Source organism: Balaenoptera musculus, chromosome 15 (genome assembly GCF_009873245.2).
Source record: "Balaenoptera musculus isolate JJ_BM4_2016_0621 chromosome 15, mBalMus1.pri.v3, whole genome shotgun sequence".
Classification (NCBI taxonomy): Eukaryota; Metazoa; Chordata; class Mammalia; order Artiodactyla; family Balaenopteridae; genus Balaenoptera; species Balaenoptera musculus.
Window position 1 is genome coordinate 64,344,781 of NC_045799.1, and position 22,744 is coordinate 64,367,524.

The 22,744-nt window shown below is 46.4% G+C and overlaps 1 protein-coding gene across 1 annotated transcript in view; it reads right to left on the reverse strand.

Annotated features, from left to right (window-relative positions):
• Window positions 1-6,015: 6,015 nt before the first annotated feature.
• Window positions 6,016-22,744, reverse strand: part of SYT17 (synaptotagmin 17) — an 82,726-nt gene continuing 65,997 nt past the window's right edge. The window contains exon 8 of the mRNA XM_036824205.1: window positions 6,016-7,402. Within this exon, the coding sequence (XP_036680100.1) occupies window positions 7,206-7,402 (197 nt within the window). The 3' untranslated portion in view covers window positions 6,016-7,205. The remainder of the gene's footprint in view (window positions 7,403-22,744) is intronic.

Here is a 22,744-nt window from a genome sequence, read left to right on the forward strand (position 1 = left end):
GAGCCCTAGGAGGAAATAGTACCAGAAGGTAAAAATACAAGTCAGCATCTAGGGCAGAGGTCTCCTGGGCCAAAGCCAGCTCACCTGTGGATGTGATTTGTTGGGTCCATGCTGTGGTTTAAAATTTCTAAAAATTCGTTGTCAGGGTGTAAGATCAGGAGATTTTAAGTATAAGTCGAGATTTCTGCCTCTGCTGAGACTCTGAAGATCTGAGAAGACTTAGGCCTCCTTTGCACATGGGCACAATTACGCGGCGCTGAGAAAGGGCTCCCCCTGCAGGCGGGGCCCCAGCGCTTCGGCTCAGCGGGGCCCCAACGTGTCGGCCCAGCTCCGAGGGCATTGGATTCCCCGCAGCGAGGAGGAAGGGCAGGCGCGTCACCTCCTGCAGGGTCTCTTGGAGGTTAAAGGATGTGCCGGTAGAAGGTTCTCGACACAGAGGAAGTGTTCACCAAAAAGAAGCAAACGTTATCATTAGTGTACAGTTCTAGCGTGTTCAAACTTAAAATAGATCCGCTGGTGTTTCATTGGAATCTCACTGCATTTACGAATTGATACCTCTAAAAATCAGTCTTTGTGTATCCTCTGCCTCGCTGAGCCTCACTTTCCTCCTTTATAAAATAGGGGATAATAACAGTACCTACCTCACAAAGATTAAATGTAATAATTTGTAATACTTAGCATAGACGCTGGCAAGTAGTAGGTGTTGAATACCTGATGGCAAATTTTTGCTGTGATTGTCACTGATCCAGTGCAGGTCTTTTCCTGGCTTTCCCTGCACACTCCGTCCTTTCTCTCCCGAAATGCTCAGCCAGGTGCCCTGACACTTCGTGTGGCTGGCATTCACCAGGGCTCAAGCGTGCCCCAGTCGCTCACTTTCTCTCTGGAACACCTGCCGCTGTGCCTGTGAGGAATAAAACTCGTGCCCACGCAGCGTGTTTTGCCGGCCCACACGGGGCTGAAAGCCTGCCAAGGCCTGACTCAGGCTACGAGCACAGCCCAGGCCCAGTTTCAGCCATGGCATAACTCATGTCTACCCGTTGTCTCCAAGCTTTGTGCTGATGCACCCCAGAGCATGCACATTTATTTATAAAGACGTACGTTTATTATATAAGTGATGTGCATCCTGTCTGTTATAAAAAAGCCCTCCCCCAAATTGACTTTTTAAAAAAGTTGATACAAACTATAAAAATGGAAGAAAGTTGGAAGGCTCTCTCCCCACTCCCCATCATCTGGTGTGCTGACTGTACATCAGAGGCCCCTGCTGTCATGGAACTCAAACACCCTCTGTGTGAATGAACCAGGGGAAAAAGGAGGGTCGTCAGACACAGGGAGCTGGAAATGCTTTTGAAAAGTGGAGGAGTCTTTGACTTGGCAAATAAACCTCCTAAATGATCTGTGTTGATAATACAATATGCGATGGCTGGAGGTTTTGGTAAGTTGGTTCATGCCCCCTCTCTGGATGGAAACATGTAAAGTGTTTGTGACATGCTCATTCCCAAGTGTGGTCCACGGACCAGCAGCAGTAGCATCTCCTCGGAGCTCGATAAAAATGCAGAACCTCAGGCCCCACCCCAGGCCTGCTGAATCGGAATCTGCATTTTGACTAGATCCCCAGGGAGTCATATGTACATTAATGTTATGAAGCATTGTTCTAGACAGGGGTAGGCAAACTTTCTAAAAAATTCTATTTTTTAAGAAAAATTGTTGGTATTTAAGGCGCACAACATGATGATGTGATATACATATATATGGTGAAAGGATACCACAGTCAAACTAATTAACATATTATCTCCTCGCAGGGTTACTTTTTGTGTGTGGTGAGTGCACCTGAAATCTACTCCTTAGGAAATTTCCAGTGTTCAGTACAGTGTGAGGAACTATAATCATTATGCTGTACCTTACATCTCTAGACTTATTCATCCTACATAACAGCAACTTTAAATTTTTTTCTGTAAAGAGCCAGATAGTAGTGGCTTTGCAGGCCACATGGTCTCTGTCACAACTCTGTGAAAGACTTTAGGAATGGGCTTGGCCAGGTTCCAATAAAACTTTATTTACAAAAACGAGCAGTGGGCTGGATTTGGCCCACGGGCCATAGCTTGCCACCCCTTACTCTAGACCTCAAGTTTACTGGCTAGAAAATAGACAATTTATTCACTTAACAAATAGGATCTTTGCTGCCATTTGGAGGTTGTAGAGGTCTCTATGTAACACAGTATATATTTTCTGGGTTCTTAAAGACATTACTCTTCCCCACCCCCCGGCCCACGCGTACACACACGCATACACACACTGTGCTCATGGTGGCCTGGGGGTTTGGTGAAGATCTATTTCTTTCTTCCTATCATCTGTCTGCCTATCTATCTATCTCTTCTAGTTTCTTAGCTTTTTAAAATTGTCATTTATTTACCAGTAAGTAAAACAAAGTTCCCTTCCCCTCACCACCATTATAAAAGGGACAGTAGAGGCTAGTTTATTTCATGCCTTTCAATCCAGGCACATCTGTATCTGTGTTCAAATTCCAGACCTGCTTCTGTGTGACCACACACTGATTACTTAATCCGTCTTAGCTTCAGTTTCCTCATCCGAAAAATGGGGACAAATCAATACTTTTCCTCATACAAGTGCTTAGAACAATGCCTGACACATAAATGCTCAATATATGTTAACTATCATTACATCACTATGCAACCTTCAAAAATACTGAATAGGAAGGTATAAAATTGAGAAGCAAAACAACTTCCCAAAAGTTAACCCCTGCAACCTTCAGGGCAATGTCTTCCAGTCTCTTTTCTAGACATAAGTTTTAAATTTTTACTTAGTGGTGCTCATTCCTGAATTATTTTAAATGGTATTTTTGACCATGAAAAAAGAAAAGGTATCCCACTGGTGGTGGAAGACAGGCCACCCAGAAAGGAAAGGAATTCTTCCTCTTTCCCTGCAGTGATTCCCAGCTTTCTGGGAGTAAAATATCAGTACCCAAAATAGCTGTTTCTGGTGCCCTGGGAACCATCACATCTGGGCAGGGCTGGGCAGAGGTCATAGCTTCTGTCAAGTCCCGGGGGTAGACTGGAGTCCTGAAAGGTTCTGGAGTCCCCAGAGATGAGACAGCTCAAGATGGGCCCTGGGAAAATAGATGCAGATTTAAAACTTCACACCACCGTTTCTACTCTACCTCCTTCCTTTGAACTCAGGTCCCCGCACCCTGAAGACGGTGTGTAGGTGGCCCATGCATCTCCTTTCCCACCTCCTGGCTGAGAAGGAATTAATTAAGATGCTAATTAAACCGGGTAGGTGGCCCACAATAGGGCACCTGGGGTCCAGGTTTCTATAGAAACCAAGTCATTTCTTCACCTTTCAACACATTTCCCTCATCTCCTGACAAACTATCCTTGGAGACATGGATGGCTCTGACATCTGTGCTTCTGCTGTTCTCTCCAGTCACTCAGCAAACATTGCCTGATGTGTGCCCAGTAGGAATAGCCATCACGTGCTGTGTGTTAAGCCTTTGCAGGCATTATCCCGGCTAATCCTCACATCACATACAACCCTATGGGGTAAAAACTGTCATCCTATTTTCAGATGAAACAGCCCAGCAGAGCGGTCAGCCACACCAGCTCTGTATAAGTTTGTTAGGGCTGCCGTAACAAAGGACCACAAACTGGGTGGCTTAAATAACAGAGCTTCATAGCCTCATAGTTCTGGAGGCCGGAAGTCTGAAGTCCAGGTGTTGGCAGAGTTGGTTCCTTCTGAGGGCTGGGAGGGAAGGAGCTCTCCTTGGCCTGGGTCTCCAGGCCTCGCTCCTTGCTTGTAGATGCCGTCTTCCCTCTGTGTGTCTGTCTCTGTGTCCTAATTTCCCCTTAATATAAGGACACCAGTCGTATTGAATTAGGGCCCACCCTGATGACCTCATTTAACCTTAATTACCCTTAAGGACCCTATCTCCCAATACAGTCACACGCTGAGGTACTGGGGGTTAAGGCTTCATGAAGTATGTGAGTTTGGGGGGAGATACAGTTTAGCCCATACCAGGCTCTAGAGTCAGCTGGGCCTGGGCTGGCATTCTAGCTCTAATGCTCACTTGCCACTTAATCCCATGAAACCTCGGCTTCCTCATTTATAAAAGAGGAATAATAACACCGCTCACGTGGGTTGCTGCATGAGGACTAAATGAGATGCTTAGCACTTGGCACGGTGCTTAGTCAGCCTCGTGGTTATCGTAAACGAGGGGAGCAGATGCTGGGGATGCCCCACTCCCAGCCCTCGGCCACCTGAGTTCCCCCGATGCTGAGGTGGGCTTGGCCATGCAGAGGGACAGCTGACTTGCTCAGGCACATGCCCCTCATTCTCTGCCCCGGGAGTTCTTGGTGCTACCCAAGCTGGCTCAGCCCACACAGGACAGTCCTATATTGCCAATCATTGAACGCCTCCGGGGCTTTACCCTCAGGCCCTGAGAGACGAGGGGCAGTAGTTAAATAGTCCAGCCTCCGCACAGCGATCATTCTCAAGCGTATTCTACGTGGGCCCCCAGCACGACTGAGCCCCAGATGCCCACAATGCCAGTTAAAGCAGCCTTTGCGTTTCTCCTTCCCCTGACTTATCCTTCCATTTATGCTTCCTGGGCTCACCTCCCAAATAAACCATTGGCACCCAAGTCCTTGCCTCAGCGTCGGCTTCTGAAGTGCCCCATGTAAGATAATGAGGAAACTGAGGCCCAGAGCAGCTCCGCGGCTTGTGTGAGGGCACAGGTAGGGTGTGCTGGGCCTGGGGTGTGAACCATGGCTTCTCTGGCTCCAAAGCCCACGGGCCCAATCACCGTATAACCTCATCTCTGGTCCTGAATGCCTGTCCTGTATCTGTCTTTCCTCATTCTGTTTGTTCTCTCATATTTTTATCCTCTTCTGTACAACCATGGGAAGGAAGCCATTTTATAGAGAAGGAAAAGTTTCTCCTTTTGTCTCCTTACCAACATAACCTAACTCAACCTCCCTGCCTTTCCCCCTTGACCTTCATGCCATCTCCACTCCAGAGTGAGAGACACCAGAGGGACCCACGAGGGGGCCCTGCAATGCCCAATGTGGCCAGAAGGGGTGAAGCCATCTCAGCCCACAGGGGGTTTACCTAAGTCAAGCCCCTTTTATTGGGCATGGCCAATAGAAAGCTAAGCAGCCATGGCCCTTGCCCTGAACAAGCAAATAGTTTTATAGAAAAAAGCGTTACTTTCCTCACCTGGAAAATGGGGATAATAATAGCTTCTTCATCAAAAGGTTGTTGTGAGAACTAAACAAGACTGTGCAGGTATTGGGCTTAGCACACAGTAAGGCCCCAAGAGTTAAATAGAAATATAAGCTTCTTGTGTGGGGAGCTTCTTGTGGGGAGGAGCTTCTTGTGGGGAGCTGTCATTTCTGTCTTGGAAAATCAGGAAGTGGTAGTTTAAGCTGGGTCTTGATTATAAGTATGAGTTGGAACTATTAAGCTGCTGGTAACCATGACGCTCACTGAATGGGGAGAGCCTGTCCAGGAGATAGCGTGATCAACAAAGCCCTGATTACTTCATCTGAGCCCCTGGATCCAGCTATGCCTGAAGCCAGGACTTCCTTTGTTGCTTAAAGTATTTTGTGTTAATTTCCTGTTGCTTGCAATGGGAGGGACCTAACATAAATCCTCGTCTTCTCTTTGCACGGGTTCTCCTGTCAGTCGTCAGATGAATATATCTTAACGTTTCGACTGTTCTTCCTTCCCAGACCACACACTAATCTTACCAACAATGTCCAGCGTGACCGGTTGTCTGGTTATACCCACTGTGGCCCTCGAGTCTTCCTGCTGAGGCCGTAGGTATCATGGGACAGAGACAAGCCATCCCTGTGTCTGGTCTGAATTCTGGAGCCACAAAATCTGTGAGCATAATAAATACCAGTGCTTTGAGTCGTTGGGATGATTTGTTACACAGTGGTAGGAACTGAAATACCCTCCTACCCTCCATGCCCATGTTCATGAAGAAAAAGATAACTCAAATGCATGGCACAAATAGATAATCTTTAATTTCAATAAATAGCTCCCCATTATACCAGACAATATGCTGTGGGAAAAGATACAGAAGCATCCAACAGAGAGAGAGATCTATTCTAACTACACTAATTTCTTAGCACGAGAGAAATGACTTTGGTTCACACACAAACACAGGGCAATCCTCAGGGTGTGACAAGGAGGGGTATCGTCTTGGATGGGGGATGCGGCAGCCGTGGTGGCCATTTTATTCCAACTGTCCTTTGCTGGTCTTCTGTGAGTCACAATCGCCATGATTCGGTCAAAAAATGTTACTTCTGCTCTATCATATTTTATTTACTTGACTTACACACACACTATTACTGAAGGTGGGGTCTTGACAGACGGGAGGACGCTGGGTGAAACTTCACTGACGGGCGAGGCAGAGAGAAGGGAGTACTCAGGACTGAGGTCCCGGCCCAGCGCCTTGCTCACTAAGGGGACACGCAGGCGCACACACGTGCTCACCTGAGGGCACACACACCAGAACATCCACATACATACGCACAGGGAGTCCCCAGGAAGAAGCTAACACAAGGACGAGTTCAATTAAGCCAGGAGAGCCTTCTTACACTGGAATATTTTTTGTTGCCATTTGGTTTCTCCAAATAGTCTAATCTATTTATCACATCCACTAAAGAGAAGACAGAGTACTTACACTTTTGGGGAAAGGTACCAGGTGTGAAGACCCCCCTAGGAACGGCAGCCCATTCAGAAGTCACCCAGTGGGTGTGCATTTTGGGCATGGGGGTCAGGCCTCCCAATGCTGGCCAAACTCTTGGAAAATTTTGTCTCCATGGAGGTTGGCACCTTTGGGGAGGCCCTTTCTCTGGCCTGAGGTTGAAAGTGCATTTTGGGGCAGGGGAATCCACAAGAGCAAGCACTGCCCATAAGTCTCAGAGCAGAGCCCACTCAGCTCATGACCTACGGACGGGACTTCTGGAAAGTTCTCAGGCCTCGCTCCTTGAGGGCGGCCAGTTTGTGATCAATGGTCAGCTTCCTTTCAGTTCTGAGAGGAGTTGTGTGTGTGTGTGTGTGTGTGTGTGTGTGGTGATGGGTGCGTGTGCAGGTGTGGATGTAATAGTATACATATATGGCATATTTTTTGTCCTAAGTTTTCTTCCTTTTTTCACAGATGAAAGCTGCCTTCCCCGCAGCGCTCAGGTCACCTCCAGCGACGCAGGGGACACACGGTCACACTCGGCCCGGGACCGCAGGCTGTGCCACTGCTCCGCGGCCGTGCGGTGGGCACTGAGCATCCGCCGCCAGTGGTTGGATTCTGAGGGGCCCGAAGAGTACTGGCCGATGACGATCCTCCCGATGAAGTCGTTGCTGCTCTTCATGTTGTGGCCGAACACTAGCCAGAGGGGCGAGAGGAGGAGGGGGCAGGACAGGAGGCAGGAGCAAGACAGAGGCGTTAGTCTCCACACTCCTCAACTGCAGATGCGAGGTCCTCGCTTTCAGGACACTGTTACTTTCAACCATGAGAATTCCCCGATTCCCTCATCATCTTCCCACGAGTCCCTTGGCTGCAACTTTAAACTTCCGACCCGTAGACTCACCACACTGTCCTCAGGGCACTACAGCCGGACGGTCCTGGTGGAACTGCCAGCCACCACTGGAGTCCAGCTGAGCACTTAAACCAGGGTTCTCAAGCCCGGCACTGTTGACATTGGGGCCTGGACAATTCTTTGTGGGGTGTACTGTGCACTGTCCAGCAGCACCTCAGGCCTCTACCCACCAGATCCCAGTAGCACCCACCGCCCCCAGCTGTCACAACCCCAGAGTCTCCAAACATGGCCTGGTATCCCCAGGGGGTCAATTCATCCCAGATAAGAACCACTGGGTCATGGGGCCAGACATCCTAGGTGAATCCTGGCTCTGTCATTCAACAGCTCTGAGACCCTGAGACAAGCAAAGGAGCCCCTGTGACACTCAGTTTCCTCCTCGGTTACACAGGAATCTTAACAGTACTTTGAGAGCTTTCAGTGAGATAATGCACACTGTGCCTGGCACTCAGTAAGTGCTCAATAAACACTACACTGCTCTTTTGATCCTCAATTTCTACCTCTTGACCTTTTACAAAAGGGACTTAGGCAACAGGGGCAAGTTTCCTGAGAGAAAGGGCTCCAGCAATTTCTCCTCCCCTTGTTGCACTGCATGTCTCTTTGGAAGGCTGTTAATTCCCATGCAAGCTTAATTTGTGTCTTTCAAGCCTAATGAGATAGTTAGCTTGATTTATCTTCCCAGCCGAGTTCCGCCTAATTCCTTATCTGCATGTGGGTAGTCCAGGCATGCCATCTCACTAACGGGGAAGCAGGCTGTGTCTGTGTTATAAATGAAAGACTACAGAATGGGGACTATCACAAATTCACCCAGCGTGAGCAGAGCACAGGCAGGCTGGATCCCAGGAGGGATGCCCATTATCAAACAAACCAGCTAAAATATGCAGCCCAAAACAGAGCTTGAATGCTAACAAATCTCTGTTTTCCCCTGTGGGGCTCACATCAAGAATTCCAAATGTAAAAATATGGGGAAAAAAAGAAAAGTGGAAAAACAAAAACAAAAATCCCATCCATTGTCTTTAAACCCCAAAAAGACCTAGAGTGAACCAGGCTAAGTGAAACGCTGTGCCATCTCCATCAAGAGTGTCCCGTACCTGTCAGCTCCGTGAACAAAAATTGGACCATGTATATTTTTTGTACATTTGGTAAAGTGTTCACTATGCATAGGTAGACCTTATTTATATGAAAATCCCTTACAGAAGAGAAAAATTAGGAATAGAATCTTTGCTTAATAAAGGAAATTGCTGAGAAGCTCTCTGATGCATCTGAAAAAAAAAAAAAAACTTTTTTGAATAGGTAACATTCAGGCTCTTGAACTACACCTAGTGGGCAATGTAAGGTTTAATTTTCACCAAATGAAAACAAGTTACCAGAGTCCCCTTCCCCATGGGCCTCAAATCTAAAGTAAGACATTAGGAGACCATTTCAGGCCCCATTTGGTTTTCTTTCCTGGGGGCAAAATGTTCTATCTTCCTCTGCCTCTCCAAAGCTCAAGAATGAAAATGCAGAAACATCCTAGTCAATAGGTGTAGGTTTTGCTTCCTTGGCAAGTGGTTCCAAGAAAGGAAATCTCAAAGGTTCTCATGCACTGTTGGTGAAAGAGGAAGCACGTTCAGCTTTTGGGGGAGGTTCACAGTATCTGCTCAAAATAAGAATGTCATTACTCAAGATCCAGCAATTCTACTTCTAGGGATCTGTCCCATAGAATTATCTGCTCAAATGGACAAAGATAAACGTACAAGAATTATCCACTGTAGCAGGGGTTGGCAAATTAGAGCCGTCAAGCCAAATCTGGTCTGTACCGGTTTTTTGTAAATAAAGTTTTACTGGAACCCAGTCAAACCCATTTATTTACATAATGCCCGAAGCTGCTTTTGTGCTACAGCAGCAGAGTTGAGTAGTTGCAGCAGAGGCTGTGTGGCCTGCAAAGCTGAAAATATTTACTAGCTGGCCCTTTACAAAGAAGTTTGCCAACCCCTGCTCTAGAACATCATTTGTGAGAATGAAAAATGGAAATAACAAAAACACTTCATGATGAAGTGTGGCTGAGGCTTGTTGGTGCCCTGCCTGCCCCCTCAGCCCACCCCAGCGGCTACCCATAGCTTCTGTTGCTGGCATCCTACCATGAGTGCCCGGTGCTCTCTGCCTGGGACGTGCCAGTGTATGCTGACAATGTGACTTCTGGTAGGGGCCTTGGGCCACTCAATAGAAACGTGACCTCTGAAAAGGCTGGGGACTAGGGTCAATCCAAATCCTAGACACCAAGGCTTCAGTGCTCTTCCCTGGTTGGTGATCCTCCGAGCATGCTGCCACACGTCGTTACCAGGAGAATTAAGTGCTGTCCATACACAACTGGAAACTCACGGCCGGTCTCTCCTGGACTCTGCCTTTTGCTGATTTGAGTCTGTATCCTTTCACTTCAATAAACCGTAACCAGGAGTATAACAGCTTTTCTGAGTTCTGTGAGCCCTTCTAGAGAATCACTGAACCTGACGGTGGTCCTGGGGCCCTCCCGAGCTGCAGTTGCCCATGCATCAATCGTCCTTGATGGGGGGCTTCCCTGGTGGCGCAGTGATTAAGAATCCGCCTGCCAATGCAGGGGACACGGGTTCGAGCCCTGGTCTGGGAAGATCCCACATGCCGTGGAGTAACTATGCCATTGTGCCACAACTACTGTGCCTGCGCTCTAGAGCCCGCGAGCCACAACTACTGAGCCTGTGTGCCACAACTCCTGAAGCCCGTGTGCCTAGAGCCCGTGCTCCACAACAAGAGAAGTCACAACGAGACGCCCACACACCACAGTGAAGAGTAGCCCCCGCTCGCCACAGCTAGAGAAAGCCCGTGCACATCAACAAAGACCCAACACAGACAAAAATAAATAAATAAATAAATTAATTAATTAAATAAATTAAAAAAAAAATCGTCCTTGATTGGCCTGCCTCCCTTCCTGGTCTCACTTCCCCAGCCTCTTATTGGTGTTTCCTGGGATCACCTTCCTAGTAGCCTGCATGCACCCACGTCCTTGTCTTAGGATCAGATTTGGGAGCACCTAAACTAAGACTGGAGAGGACTAATCAAATAATTTCTGATGTGACAATACCATGGAAACCAGAACCATGGTAAAAAATGAGACAGACCTATATATACAAGATGGAAACATCTCCAAGACATATCGCTAGGAGACAAAATCAAGTTGCAAAACAGTATATGTAAACACAATCTCTTTTTGCTTAAGAAAATGTTAACATATAGAATAGAAAACAGTATCTGGAAGAATATTCACAAAATTGTTAAGAGTAGCTCTCTCTAGAGAGAGGAAACAGAGAACTTGCCACTTTCTCTACTTATTATGTAAGTATGTACAGTTTGAACTTCTTACAAGAATATATTATTTTGGAAAGAAAACAAAGGAAAAAATAAGTCGATATTAGACAATCAACATCGAAATCACCAGAAGGGGCAGAAGGATGAACGGAAATCTGATAGCCTACGTTCCTTATCCCAATGTGCAAAGTAACTTGGCTTGGTAAATCACTCAGCACTTGAAAGGTGGTCGCTCCTCAGTGATTCAGCCCTTCTGATGGGAAGCAGTTGCTGCTATGGCCATCTGACCTAATTGGCAGGCTTTGGGACTTGCAAATCACTTGGTAAAGTTATGGCAATCTTGACAGTCTTTTAAAAACCATACATTTAAAATGCAAATTATAACAAGCTGAATAAAACTAATGACTTCTATCATAAAAGTTGCCTGGGAGAGTATCAGGATTTGCCATCACTGTAAATTCTAGGGAGTGTGAGAATAGGGAATTAAGACTGGATATTTATTGAATCCAGAAAGGGGCTCAGAGACAGGAGACCAGATACCCCTGACCACTCCACTTTGTAGACAGGGAAGCCAAGTCACTGAGCAAGCTGGTGAGACACTCGCAGTATTTGCAGCAAAAAACCTGTAAAGGAAGCAAATTCCTCACAACTAGATCCCTACATTTCTCCTCTTTAGAAACAATAACATCTAGAAATTTTGTTGTGAGGCACCCCAAATATCCCCACTGGCTGTTATGGGGGACTCGTCTCACTGCAGTCAACAGTATATACCTGCAAAATGTATAGGCTCTAATTTACCCTCATCATCTGGAGGGAACTTCAAAACAACCTTTACAAACCAGAGAGTGACAAAAAGGCATAGATGTCAACAAGGACCTACTGTATAGCACAGGGAACTATGCTCAATATCTTGTAATAACCCATAATGGAAAATAATCTGAAAAAGAGTGTGTGTGTGTGTGTATGTATAACTGAATCACTTGGCTGTACACTTGAAATTAATACAACATTGTAAATTAACTATACTTCAATTAAAAAAAAAAGGCATAGATGTCACAAAGTCCACGCACAAAACCTGTGAAGAGGGCACCTCACACTTCCTCTTAGATCCTATTTATTCTTCATGGCTTTAGACATAATTCAAATAAACTTGGTCATGTGGTTTCCCCATCTGGTGTAATTTAAATTAATCTGGTAGACTGTGACTACCAGACAGATACCAGAACTTAAAAAAGTACAACAGAACCAGGGCCATTTGATGAAGGGGCAAACAACCCTTTTCTCCTTCATAGAGCCCGGGGAAATTCACTGTGTGATCATTTATTTTTATAATTAAGATTCTGAATCAGTAAGAAAGCTCAACGTCCTGGTTAATGGGTCAAAGGAAGTACAAACAGTTTTCTATCAAACAGTTAAAACTTTAAAGCCTTTTTTAAAAAAAAATAAATTTATTTATTTTTGGCTGCGTTGGGTCTTCTTTGCTGCGCGCGGGCTTTCTTTAGTTGCGGCGAGCGGGGTCTACTCTTCCTTGCGGTGCGCGGGCTTCTCATTGCAGTGGCTTCTCTTGTTGCGGAGCACGGGCTCTAGGCGCACGGGCTTCAGTAGTTGTGGCACACGGGCTCAGTAGTTGTGGCTCGCGGGCTCTAGAGCGCAGGCGCAGTAGTTGTGGCGCACGGGTTTAGTTGCTCCGCAGCATGTGGGATCTTCCTGGACCAGGGATCGAAACTGCGTCCCCTGCATTGGCAGGTGGATTCTTAACCACTGCGTCACCAGGGAAGTCTCTAAAGCCTTTTTTAAAGTTTAAGGGGAACGCGTTTGGCGAGTAGAAAATTTACTCACACAAAACCCCTTTAGTGCCCCTCCCCCAGGGATCAGAGTACAGCACCAGGCATGCCAGGAACGTGCTCTGTGCCCTGTCACACTGTTCTCTCTCTAACCTCGACAAACCTCAGGCACCCTGACGGCTACAGTCTCCAAGGATCACCCTCCGTGTGGACCAGTGAGTCACTGAAGTCCAGCTCTATCCTCAGACAGGGCGTGGACACACCTGCCGTATTCTACTTTCTGAAATTTATCTCTAAAGAATCACCAACAGGGCTTCCCTGGTGGCGCAGTGGTTGAGAGTCTGCCTGCTAATGCAGGGGACACGGGTTCGAGCCCTGGTCTGGGAAGATCCCACATGCCGCGGAGCAGCTGGGCCCGTGAGCCACAACTACTGAGCCTGCGCGTCTGGAGCCTGTGCCCCGCAACGGGAGGGGCCGCGATGGTGAGAGGCCCGCGCACCGCGATGAAGAGCGGTCCCCGCACCGCGATGAAGAGTGGCCCCCACTTGCCGTAACTGGAGAAAGCCCTCGCACGAACCGAGGACCCAACACAGCCAGAAATAAATAAATAAATAAATAAAGCAGCTATAAAAAAAAAAACGAATCCTTTAAAAAAAAAAAAAAAAAAAAAAAAAAAGAATCACCAACATATTGAAACCATGTACAAGCTCCTGTGTCCTTGTCATGTTGCAGCAAAAATAGAAATGAGGTTTTTTTCTTTTCTGACAAACAAGGAAAAGAAGGGAACAATGGGTAATCTAGGGAAACAACATAAACTGGCCTGAAAGAGTTAAGCAATCCTAGTTTTACTTTAACTGATACTGTCCTTCACAAAGCTAACTCCTTAAACACTCTCTGACTCATGTGAATTACATCCTGCACCTGGTATTTACATCCCCTACACTCTCTTGTAACAAATTTACCCCTTGTAGCATTCTTCATTTCAGAAAGAAGGTCACCAGTGATAACCCAGAGATGAACAGACCTAATTACTGGGCTGCCTGACGCCAGCTGTGACTGTTTTAAATTTTTGCAAAAAAAAAGAATACAAGGCCGTCACTGCTTTGATCCTTATCACCTATCCCAGACCTCAGACTATAAGACCTCTCCTGGGACTCCCCTGGTGGCACAGTGGTTAAGACTCCGTGCTCCCAATGCAGGGGGCCCGGGTTCCATCCCTGGTCAGGGAACTAGATCCCACATGCGTGCCACAACTAAGAGTTCCCATGCCACAACTAAGGAGCCTGCCTGCCGCAACTAAGACCCAGAGCAACCAAATAAATAAAATGTCAAAGAGAAATGCACACTTAGATATATATCCCAAGGAGGGGAAAAAAAAAACCACCTCTCCTAATTCCCCGAAGAGGGGGGCACAGTTCTTGAGGCACTAGCCTGCTGAGTTCCCTTTTTGTCTGGCAAAGAATAAAGCTACTCTTTCTCCTCCAAAACTCTGTCTCCATATCTTATTTCAGCATCCGTGTAAAAAGAGCCCATATTTTGACATCAATATCTGTCTGCTTCTGTGGTGCCGATTGCCATGGCAATTCAGGTTAGGGAAACACAACTGGCAAAACAAAAGCATGATGAGAGGCACCGATGGGCTCAAGGCTTTGAAGGAACATGGAGAGTACCACTGCTTTATGAAGCACCTACTATGTGCATGGCCCAGGGCTAAGCATATCACATGGATTAACTCACTTAATCTTCATAGCAAACCACTAGAATGGGGTTTCTCACCCTCCACGCTGCTGACACTTGGGGCCAGATCGTTCCGTGTTATGGGGGCTGATCTGAGCACTGCAGGATGTCCAGCAGCACCCCTGGCCTCTGCCCACTGGATGCCATTAGCAGTCCTCTCCCCAGCTGTGACAACCCAAAGTATCTCCAGACATTGCCAAACATAATCCACCCTTTCCCCTTCCACTGAGAACCACTGCTCTAAGGCAGCTGCTGTCACCGGCCCATTTTACAGCTGGGGAGCCCGAGGCCCAGAGGTGCAGGGAGAGCCCTGCTCCAGTCAACATCCACGTGCCCTGAGTGAGTCAGGGGCACGTTGAGGCTTTCACGTGTTGATATGTGCTGTAAAAATGATTTTGTTCTTTCCCACAAGAGCTAAACTCTTTTGGTTGCTAATTTAGTTTGCCAAGGCAGACGGTTCTGGAAGGGAAGCTGGACGACTTAGAGTGTGGGTGTGATAAACACTGCAAATGAAAAGGAAAGAAAATCTTGATCTTTACCAGTGGGAGCAGACTTGGCAGCCACCCAGTTTGCAGGTTTGGTTCACTAGGTGACGCCCCCACCTGCACAGAGACCCCCCGCCTCGTGGAACCCCGCCTCGTCGTTGTCCCCTGCAGTCCACCTCTGGATTGAGCACGCTCCCGCATTTCTGAAAAAGCTGCACGAAGCTACCAAAACCCATCCCAGCTGCTTCACGGTCCTCCTGAACTCCTCACTGTGGAGGGATCCCCACGTTTCATCAGGCTGTTCAGGAGTGATCTCAGCCCTTGCAGGAGCCCAAAGCAGTCTACACGCCCCTGCTTCCTCCCCTTCCCCCTCCCCACAGGCCACTCCACAAACGTACCCATTCTCTTTTCAACTTTTGCAAAACTTCCTCAAATTACAGTTGGTCCCCTGCATCCGTAGCCATGAAGGCCATTTCATATAAGGGACGTGGGCAGCCACGGAGCGTGGGATCCAGGGTGGGTCTGGAACCACCTGCCTGCAATTACCTCTGTTTTCTTCTCTCTGGAACCTAGAAGCTGTTTCAGGTTTTTCTTTAAAACCAGGTCGATCATTATCACTTCCCTGGGCCTCGGTTTCCCCATTTACACAATGAGTGGGTTTACGTAGGATTTAAGGTCCCTTTCAGCTCTGAGATTTCTTCAGTTCTAGTTTCATCCCTGATTTAAGGGTGATGCTTTTCATGCTTTCTTGGCTCATTTTGTGATTCATAGCAGCTGCATGGACGGAATTTTTTCTCCATGTTTTTCCTTCTAATAGTCATCGTGACAATTTAGATAGCAGTATTACAATAACTTAAAATCAGCAATGCCGAATCCTGACATCAGGCACTGAGCAAAGTACTTTATATATATATATATATTTTACCTTTAATTATTATTTATTTATTTATTTATTTATTTGGCTGTGTTGGGTCTTCGCCTCTGTGCGAGGGCTCCCGCCAGCCGCGGCAAGCGGGGGCCACTCCCCGTCGCGGTGCGTGGGCCTCCCACTATCGCGGCCTCTCTTGTTGCGGAGCACAGGCTCCAGACGCGCAGGCTCAGTAGTTGTGGCTCACGGGCCTAGTTGCTCTGCGGCATGTGGGATCCTCCCAGACCAGGGCTCGAACCCGCGTCCCCCACACTAGCAGGCAGATTCTCAACCGCTGCGCCACCAGGGAAGCCCCTATATTTTTCACTTAATCAACACCACATCCTATTAGGGAAGGTGCTATTTATACACCCATTTTGCAGATGGGGAATTAGAGGCTCAGAGGGCTTAGGAGGTTGAGTGTCCAAGGTCACACAGCCAGCATGGGCATAGAAGGAATTGAAATTCAAAGCTCAGCATCATTTCTCCTCCTTCTGTCTCAGAAAGAAGAGACTTCTCAGCCATTCCCCCCTTCCACTGACCCTGACACAAGACAAAGACAAGATTAGGAACAGAAATATACACAACAGGTCCTCAAGTCAGCATGTCAAGGCAGAGGTGCCAAGAGTCAGAATGGCCCTAAAACCCCCTCATGACAGTGCCGTGTTGGAGACCTTCACACCATCACTCTGGGGTCCAGCAAGGTCAGGTTAACCTCCAACATCTGAATGGATGGCTGCTGCTTCAGGGGCGCAGCAGACAAGGAGGTTGTATTATGTTTAGGGACTATTGATATGTAAAGTATAATAATAGCAGCTAACACTTATATAGAGCTTATCATGTGCCAACCCTGTTCCATGGACTTTGGATACACTAAATTATTTAGTCCACACAACTCTATTTACAAGGAGAGTACTATTATTATTATCTCCTTAGGCCTAGAGGTCACACACTGGCATCATGGTCTGCCTCCCTGAAGATGGACCTGGAGAAAACCCTAAGCAGGCTTCGGTCACTTGGGTGAAAAATTCTGGGATCCCAGTACTCAGAGGTGATCTGGAAAGGAAGATGTGGGCTCCAGGTGGGCACATCTCCTTGTCTCCCTGGACTACTCGCCTTCAGACCCCCTCACCCCATTTAAAGTACAAGGCCCAAGAAGACCTAAATAGACATTTCTCCAAAGAAGACATACAGATGGCCAAGAGGCACATGAAAAGATGCTCAACATTGCTAATTATTAGAGAACTGCAAATCAAAACTACAATGAGGTATCACCTCACACCGGTTAGAATGGGCATCATCAGAAAATCTACAAACAACAAATGCTGGAGAGGGTGTGGAGAAAAGGGAACCCTTTTGCACTGTTGGTAAGAATGTAAATTGATACAGCCACTATGGAGAACAGTATGGAGGTTCCTTTAAAAAATAGAATTACCATATGACCCAGCAATCCCACTACTGCGCATATACCCAGAGAAAACCATAATTCAAAAAGACACATGCACCCCAATGTTCACTGCAGCACTATTTACAATAGCCAGTCATGGAAGCAACCTAAATGCCCATGGACAGATGAACTGATAAAGAAGATGTGGCACATATATACAATGGAATATTACTCAGCCATAGAAAGGAATGAAATTGGGTCATTTGTAGAGACATGGATGGACGTAGAGACTGTCATACAGAGTGAAGTAAGTCAGAAAGAGAAAAACAAATATCATATATTAATGCATATATGTGGAATCTAGAAAAATGGTACAGATGAACCGGTTTGCAGGGCAGAAATAGAGACACAGATGTAGAGAACAAACGTATGGACACCAAGCGGGGAAAAGGGGGGGTGGTGGTGGTGGGATGAATTGGGAGACTGGGATTGACATGTATACACTAATATGTATAAAATAGATAACTAATAAAAAAAAAAAGACCTCTTTAAGTAATAGAAGACATGAAGAGATGAAAAATAAATAAATAAAATAGAAAAATAAAGTCCAAGGCCCAGGGTAGAGGCCCCTTTTGCCCAGGTCTGCAGGCAATGATGGCTTAAAGTGTTGGATTCCTTTAACCCAGTGGTTCTCAGCTGGGGCCAATTCTGTCCCCCAAATCTGGCAATGTCAGGAGACATCTGGATTGTCACACTGGGGATGGGGGGTTACTACTGGCATCTAGCGAGTAGAGGCCAGGATTGTTCCTAACCATCTTACACTGCACAGCACCACAACAAAGAATTATCTGACCCCAAATGTCAACAAGTGCCAAGGTTAAAAATCCTGCCTTAAGGGAAAAGCATGGGTTTTGGGGTTTCCCTTCATTAACACCCAATCCATTGTCACCAAAGGAAAGTCCCTGTGACCCAAGTGGCTACAAAGACCTGCAGGGAAAAAGAGCTGGGAGGGGAGAGGGAGGGAGAAAAGTCGCCTCTCTGAGATAAAGAGGGTTTGGGAGCTCAACAGAGAAGCAATTCCAGAGCAAATTCAGGGCAAGAGGAAACCGGGGAGTGGGGGAAGGGACTGCTGAGAATGTCGCTGTGGCTTATGAATCAGATCTTCCTCCTTTCCCAAGAGAAAGAAGTCAAGATTGCAATCTGTTTTAAAATTCCTTCGGACCACGGCCGGACTACTTCTTTGTGTCTGTGTGGAAACTGAGCCACGTGGAGCCTGCGTTTACAGGGATGACATATGGGTTGAAGAATCACGTTCAGATCTGTGTGTGGATCACACTGTCTAGGAGGAAGCATTTAAAAGTGTGATTGTAATGTAATGTGCTTGTTTTTACATGAACAACTGAAACTTACACGTCTGAATGAGGATCATCTTTGTAGTATTTGTTTAAGAGATGCTGGCATTGCTTTGGGAGAGAATGTTCACTGCAAACTGTCTTCCGAGCTAGTTATAAGACACCCATTGAAGCTTTAGAAGATGCCCCTCGTCTTCTAAAATAACTGAGAAAATAAAGGAGAGATACCACGAACATGAGAATCACTTGGAAGACTTTTAAAAGTATCAGTGCCTGGGCCTCACCCCAAGAGATTCTGTTGATTGGTTTAGGGGTGGGGGACTGGATGCCAGTGTTTTTCAACTGTTCCCCGGGTGATTCTCATGTGTGGTCAGGTTAGACACACTGTATTAGAAGCAGATCAAAATATCCACTGGACTGGTGGCTTAGCTGGGGAAAAACCCCGCACGTTTGGTGTCAGAAATGTTGTGAGTAGAGAAAAACAGACAGTTTTTTCTTTTCACTGTGTTCCAATAAAACGTTATTTATGAAAACAGGGAGTGGGCCAGATTTAGCCCATGGGCTGTGATCTGCCAATCCCTGATCTATCTAGGGCAGTGATGTTCAAAGTATAGTCCCCAGACCACCGGCTTCAGCATCACCTAGAGCCTGTTAGAAATGCAAGTTCTCAGGTGCCATCAAGGATCTACTGAATCTACTGGAGATCTACTTGTCCTATATAATTTTTCCTTATTCCCCAACAGAGTCTCTTTCTTAACCTTCAATGCGGGTCAATGCAGCAATTGTCTTGAATCCTAGCTCAAGACAAGGTGTCAAATCCTAGTGATAGGTGGAAGCCCAGCTGGGATCCAGCCAGAGTGACAGTGGTAGAGCTGGGGTTGAACTCAGGTCCTGATGACCTCCTGGGTCCCTACTCTTAACCTCTCTTGGCATTTGCAGCATTCTAAATCATGCTTTGAAAGAAATGATGCTGATTTGGATGGGCACATTCTAGTATGTTTAAATATCACCCTACTTTTAGAATAGATACATAAATTGTTGTATAGTTACACACTGAAATACTATATTAAAAATGTGATGAAAGGGGACTTCCCTGGTGGTCCAGTGGTGAAGACTTTGCCTTCCAATGCAGGGGGTGTGGGTCTGATCCCTGGTCAGGGAGCTAAGATCCCACAGGTCTCGCGGCCAAAAAACCAAAACATAAAAAACAGAAGCAATATTGTAACAAATTCAATAAAGACTTTTAAAAAAACATGATGAAAAACCACAAGTACACATAATTACATGAATAAATTTCATAAGGATGATGTTGAGTGAAGGAAGTGGTATAATTCTACTTACACAAAGGTCAAAAAGAGACAAAATGAATGTATAATAAGAAAAGTCAGCACAGTGTTCCCTGGGGGAGGGAGTAGTAATTGAAAAGGGCACAAGGAAATTTCTGGGAATGCTCTTTTTCTTGATCTGAGTGCCAGTCACATGGGTGTGTTCGTTTTATAAAAATTCATGAATTGTATCTTTAAGATTGATGCACTTTTCTATATGTATACTACACTGCAACAAAAAGTCAACTTTAAAAAACAAACGAATGGGGCTTCCCTGGTGGCGCAGTGGTCCTGCCAATGCAGGGCACACGGGTTCGAGCCCTGGTCTGGGAAGATCCCACATGCCGCGGAGCAACTAGGCCCGTGCGCCACAACTACTGAGCCTGCGCGTCTGGAGCCCGTGCTCCGCAACAAGAGAGGCCGCGATACGCGCACCGCGATGAGGAGTGGCCCCCACTTGCCACAACTAGAGAAAGCCCTCGCACAGAAACGAAGACCCAACACAGCCATAAATAAATAAATAAATAAAATAAATAAACCCAATGTTAAAAAAAAAAAACAAAGAAACAAACGGGACTAATGTCTACAACTGACCTTGAAATGCATAGGAAAAAAATGAATCAAGAGATAAATAGAGAGATGGAGAGACGTGTGATAAAGCAAGCAGAAAATGTTCATTGCAGAATCTAAGTGGTGGGAATATGGATGTTGACAGAACCATTCTTTCAAAATTTTTTAAAGTTTCTTAATAAAATGTTGGAATTAAAAAAAAAACCCAAACACACAAACAGCTTAACTGTCCTACTTTTATATTTTGTAGCTTTTGCTTGCTTCTTTATACCATAGAAATATCAATTTCCAGGTCTGTGTGCCCATTCCGTTCACAGGCTGGTCACAGGGCTGTTGGATCCTGCAGCAGGAAGGCAACTTGGTGAATCACTGGGGACACAGAAGTGAGCAGAACAAGACTTTCTGGGGAGATGGTGAAGACCCCCCAGTGGGTCCTGCCAGCTTATCCCAATGACCACAATAACCAGACCACACATGGCCAGAAACACTGTCCTGCGCCTGAACCGAGGGGTCTCACACCCTGATGATCTGTCTACTCGCAACACCAAACTAAAGGTTCAAGTTGACTTTGGACCACTGACCACAGAGCAAACCCCTGCCTTCAATGCCGTCCTCCTTCCATATGATCTACACCACAAGTCATTGGGGAAATGCAAATTAAAATCACATCCAGTTGTTTCATTAAAAAAAATTACGTACATAGAATAAAATCCATCCATTTTTAAGTATACAAAGTTTTCTCCCTAGTACTTAACATCATTTCTACTCGGCATAACTCAGCGTTTTGTTCACTGCCTGTTTTGTTTACAACATTCAAGCACTCACTGGGATTTTTGTCTGATTCCTTCACTGATGTATGTACAGAGCCTGGCTCACAAGAGGTACTCAATGAATATTTGAGTTGAATGAATATATACATTAATATGGAAAAATATCCAAGATATATTATGTGAAAAGAGCAAGTTGCAGGAAAATATATTTATATATTTTGGATGTTAACAACAGAGGATGGAGATCTATGCATACACACATGTGCACACATGTCACACACACACACACACACACACACACACACACAAGTGCGTACATTCCTGGAAAGAAGGCTACAATAAGTTGTTAAGAGTAGTTACCTTTAAGTAGGGGGACTTAGGGATTTTTACTTTTTATTCTACTCTCTCCTGTATGTTTGTATCATACACACATATGTATTATATATACATATATGAATATACATTTACATGTACATATAATAACAACATAAAAAAGCCTCCAGTACTCCTTGTCCCATGTAACCCCTTCACGTCACCACATGCAGGTGACATGCACCCATAAACCACAATGTGGGGTGCAGTAGAGACCTGATTGAAAAATACTCCGCTCATCTTCCCAGGAGGGTCGCCCAGCCCTGTCTCCCGCTGAGCCAGGCCACAGTGCATCTGCCCAGGCCACACTACCTGGGACATGGGGCTTGTCTGCAGAGCAAGATGTTTCTGTCTGGCCCAATGTTTATGGGCAGAAACAGGGAAGCCGTTTGAAACCCTGCACAGATGAGCACGAATTCAGCCAACAGGCTCTGCCCCGGAACTCTTCACACTTAGGCAGCTAAAGCGAAACTGCTGGGAATGATGAGAGGTTAAAATGCCATAAAGAGAAGAAACATGCCCCAAACAGGCGCATTACAGGAGCAGACCGGCTCTGAGCCCACACCAACCCGCCCTTCACAGCTCCCGGCGGAGGCCAGCACCTCACCCGCAAACTCCAAGGAGACCAGCAGCGTTGCTACTCCAGCTCAGGGGGTCCCAACCTCAGCACCCCTGACGTTCTCCTCTGTCTTGTGCAGTGTAGGATGTTTAGCAGCAGCCCTGGCCTCTACCCACGAGACGCCAATAGCTTCCTCCAAGTTGTGACAACCAAAAATACCTCCAGACATTGCCAGATGTCCCCTAGGTGACAAAAATCAGCTCAGCTGAGAACCACCCATCTAACAGCTTTTCTACTTGAGCAGGTGCCCGGGGCTTGCCAGCCAAAAGGTATTTGGTGAATGTACTGCAAGGACTTCTCTTGTTAGGCTGAATTCCCCAAGCCTGGAATTTGGTGGTGTGGGATCGCCCACTGACACTGATCATGAACTCAGGTAACAGGTGCTCAGAGAGGCAGTGGAGCAAGCTGGTTCAGGGTCCAGGCTGGCTCCTTTGTTTGCCTCTTGGGTGCCTGTGGCAGAGACAATCAGGTGGTCTCCAAAGCCTTTTGGAGATGGTAATAG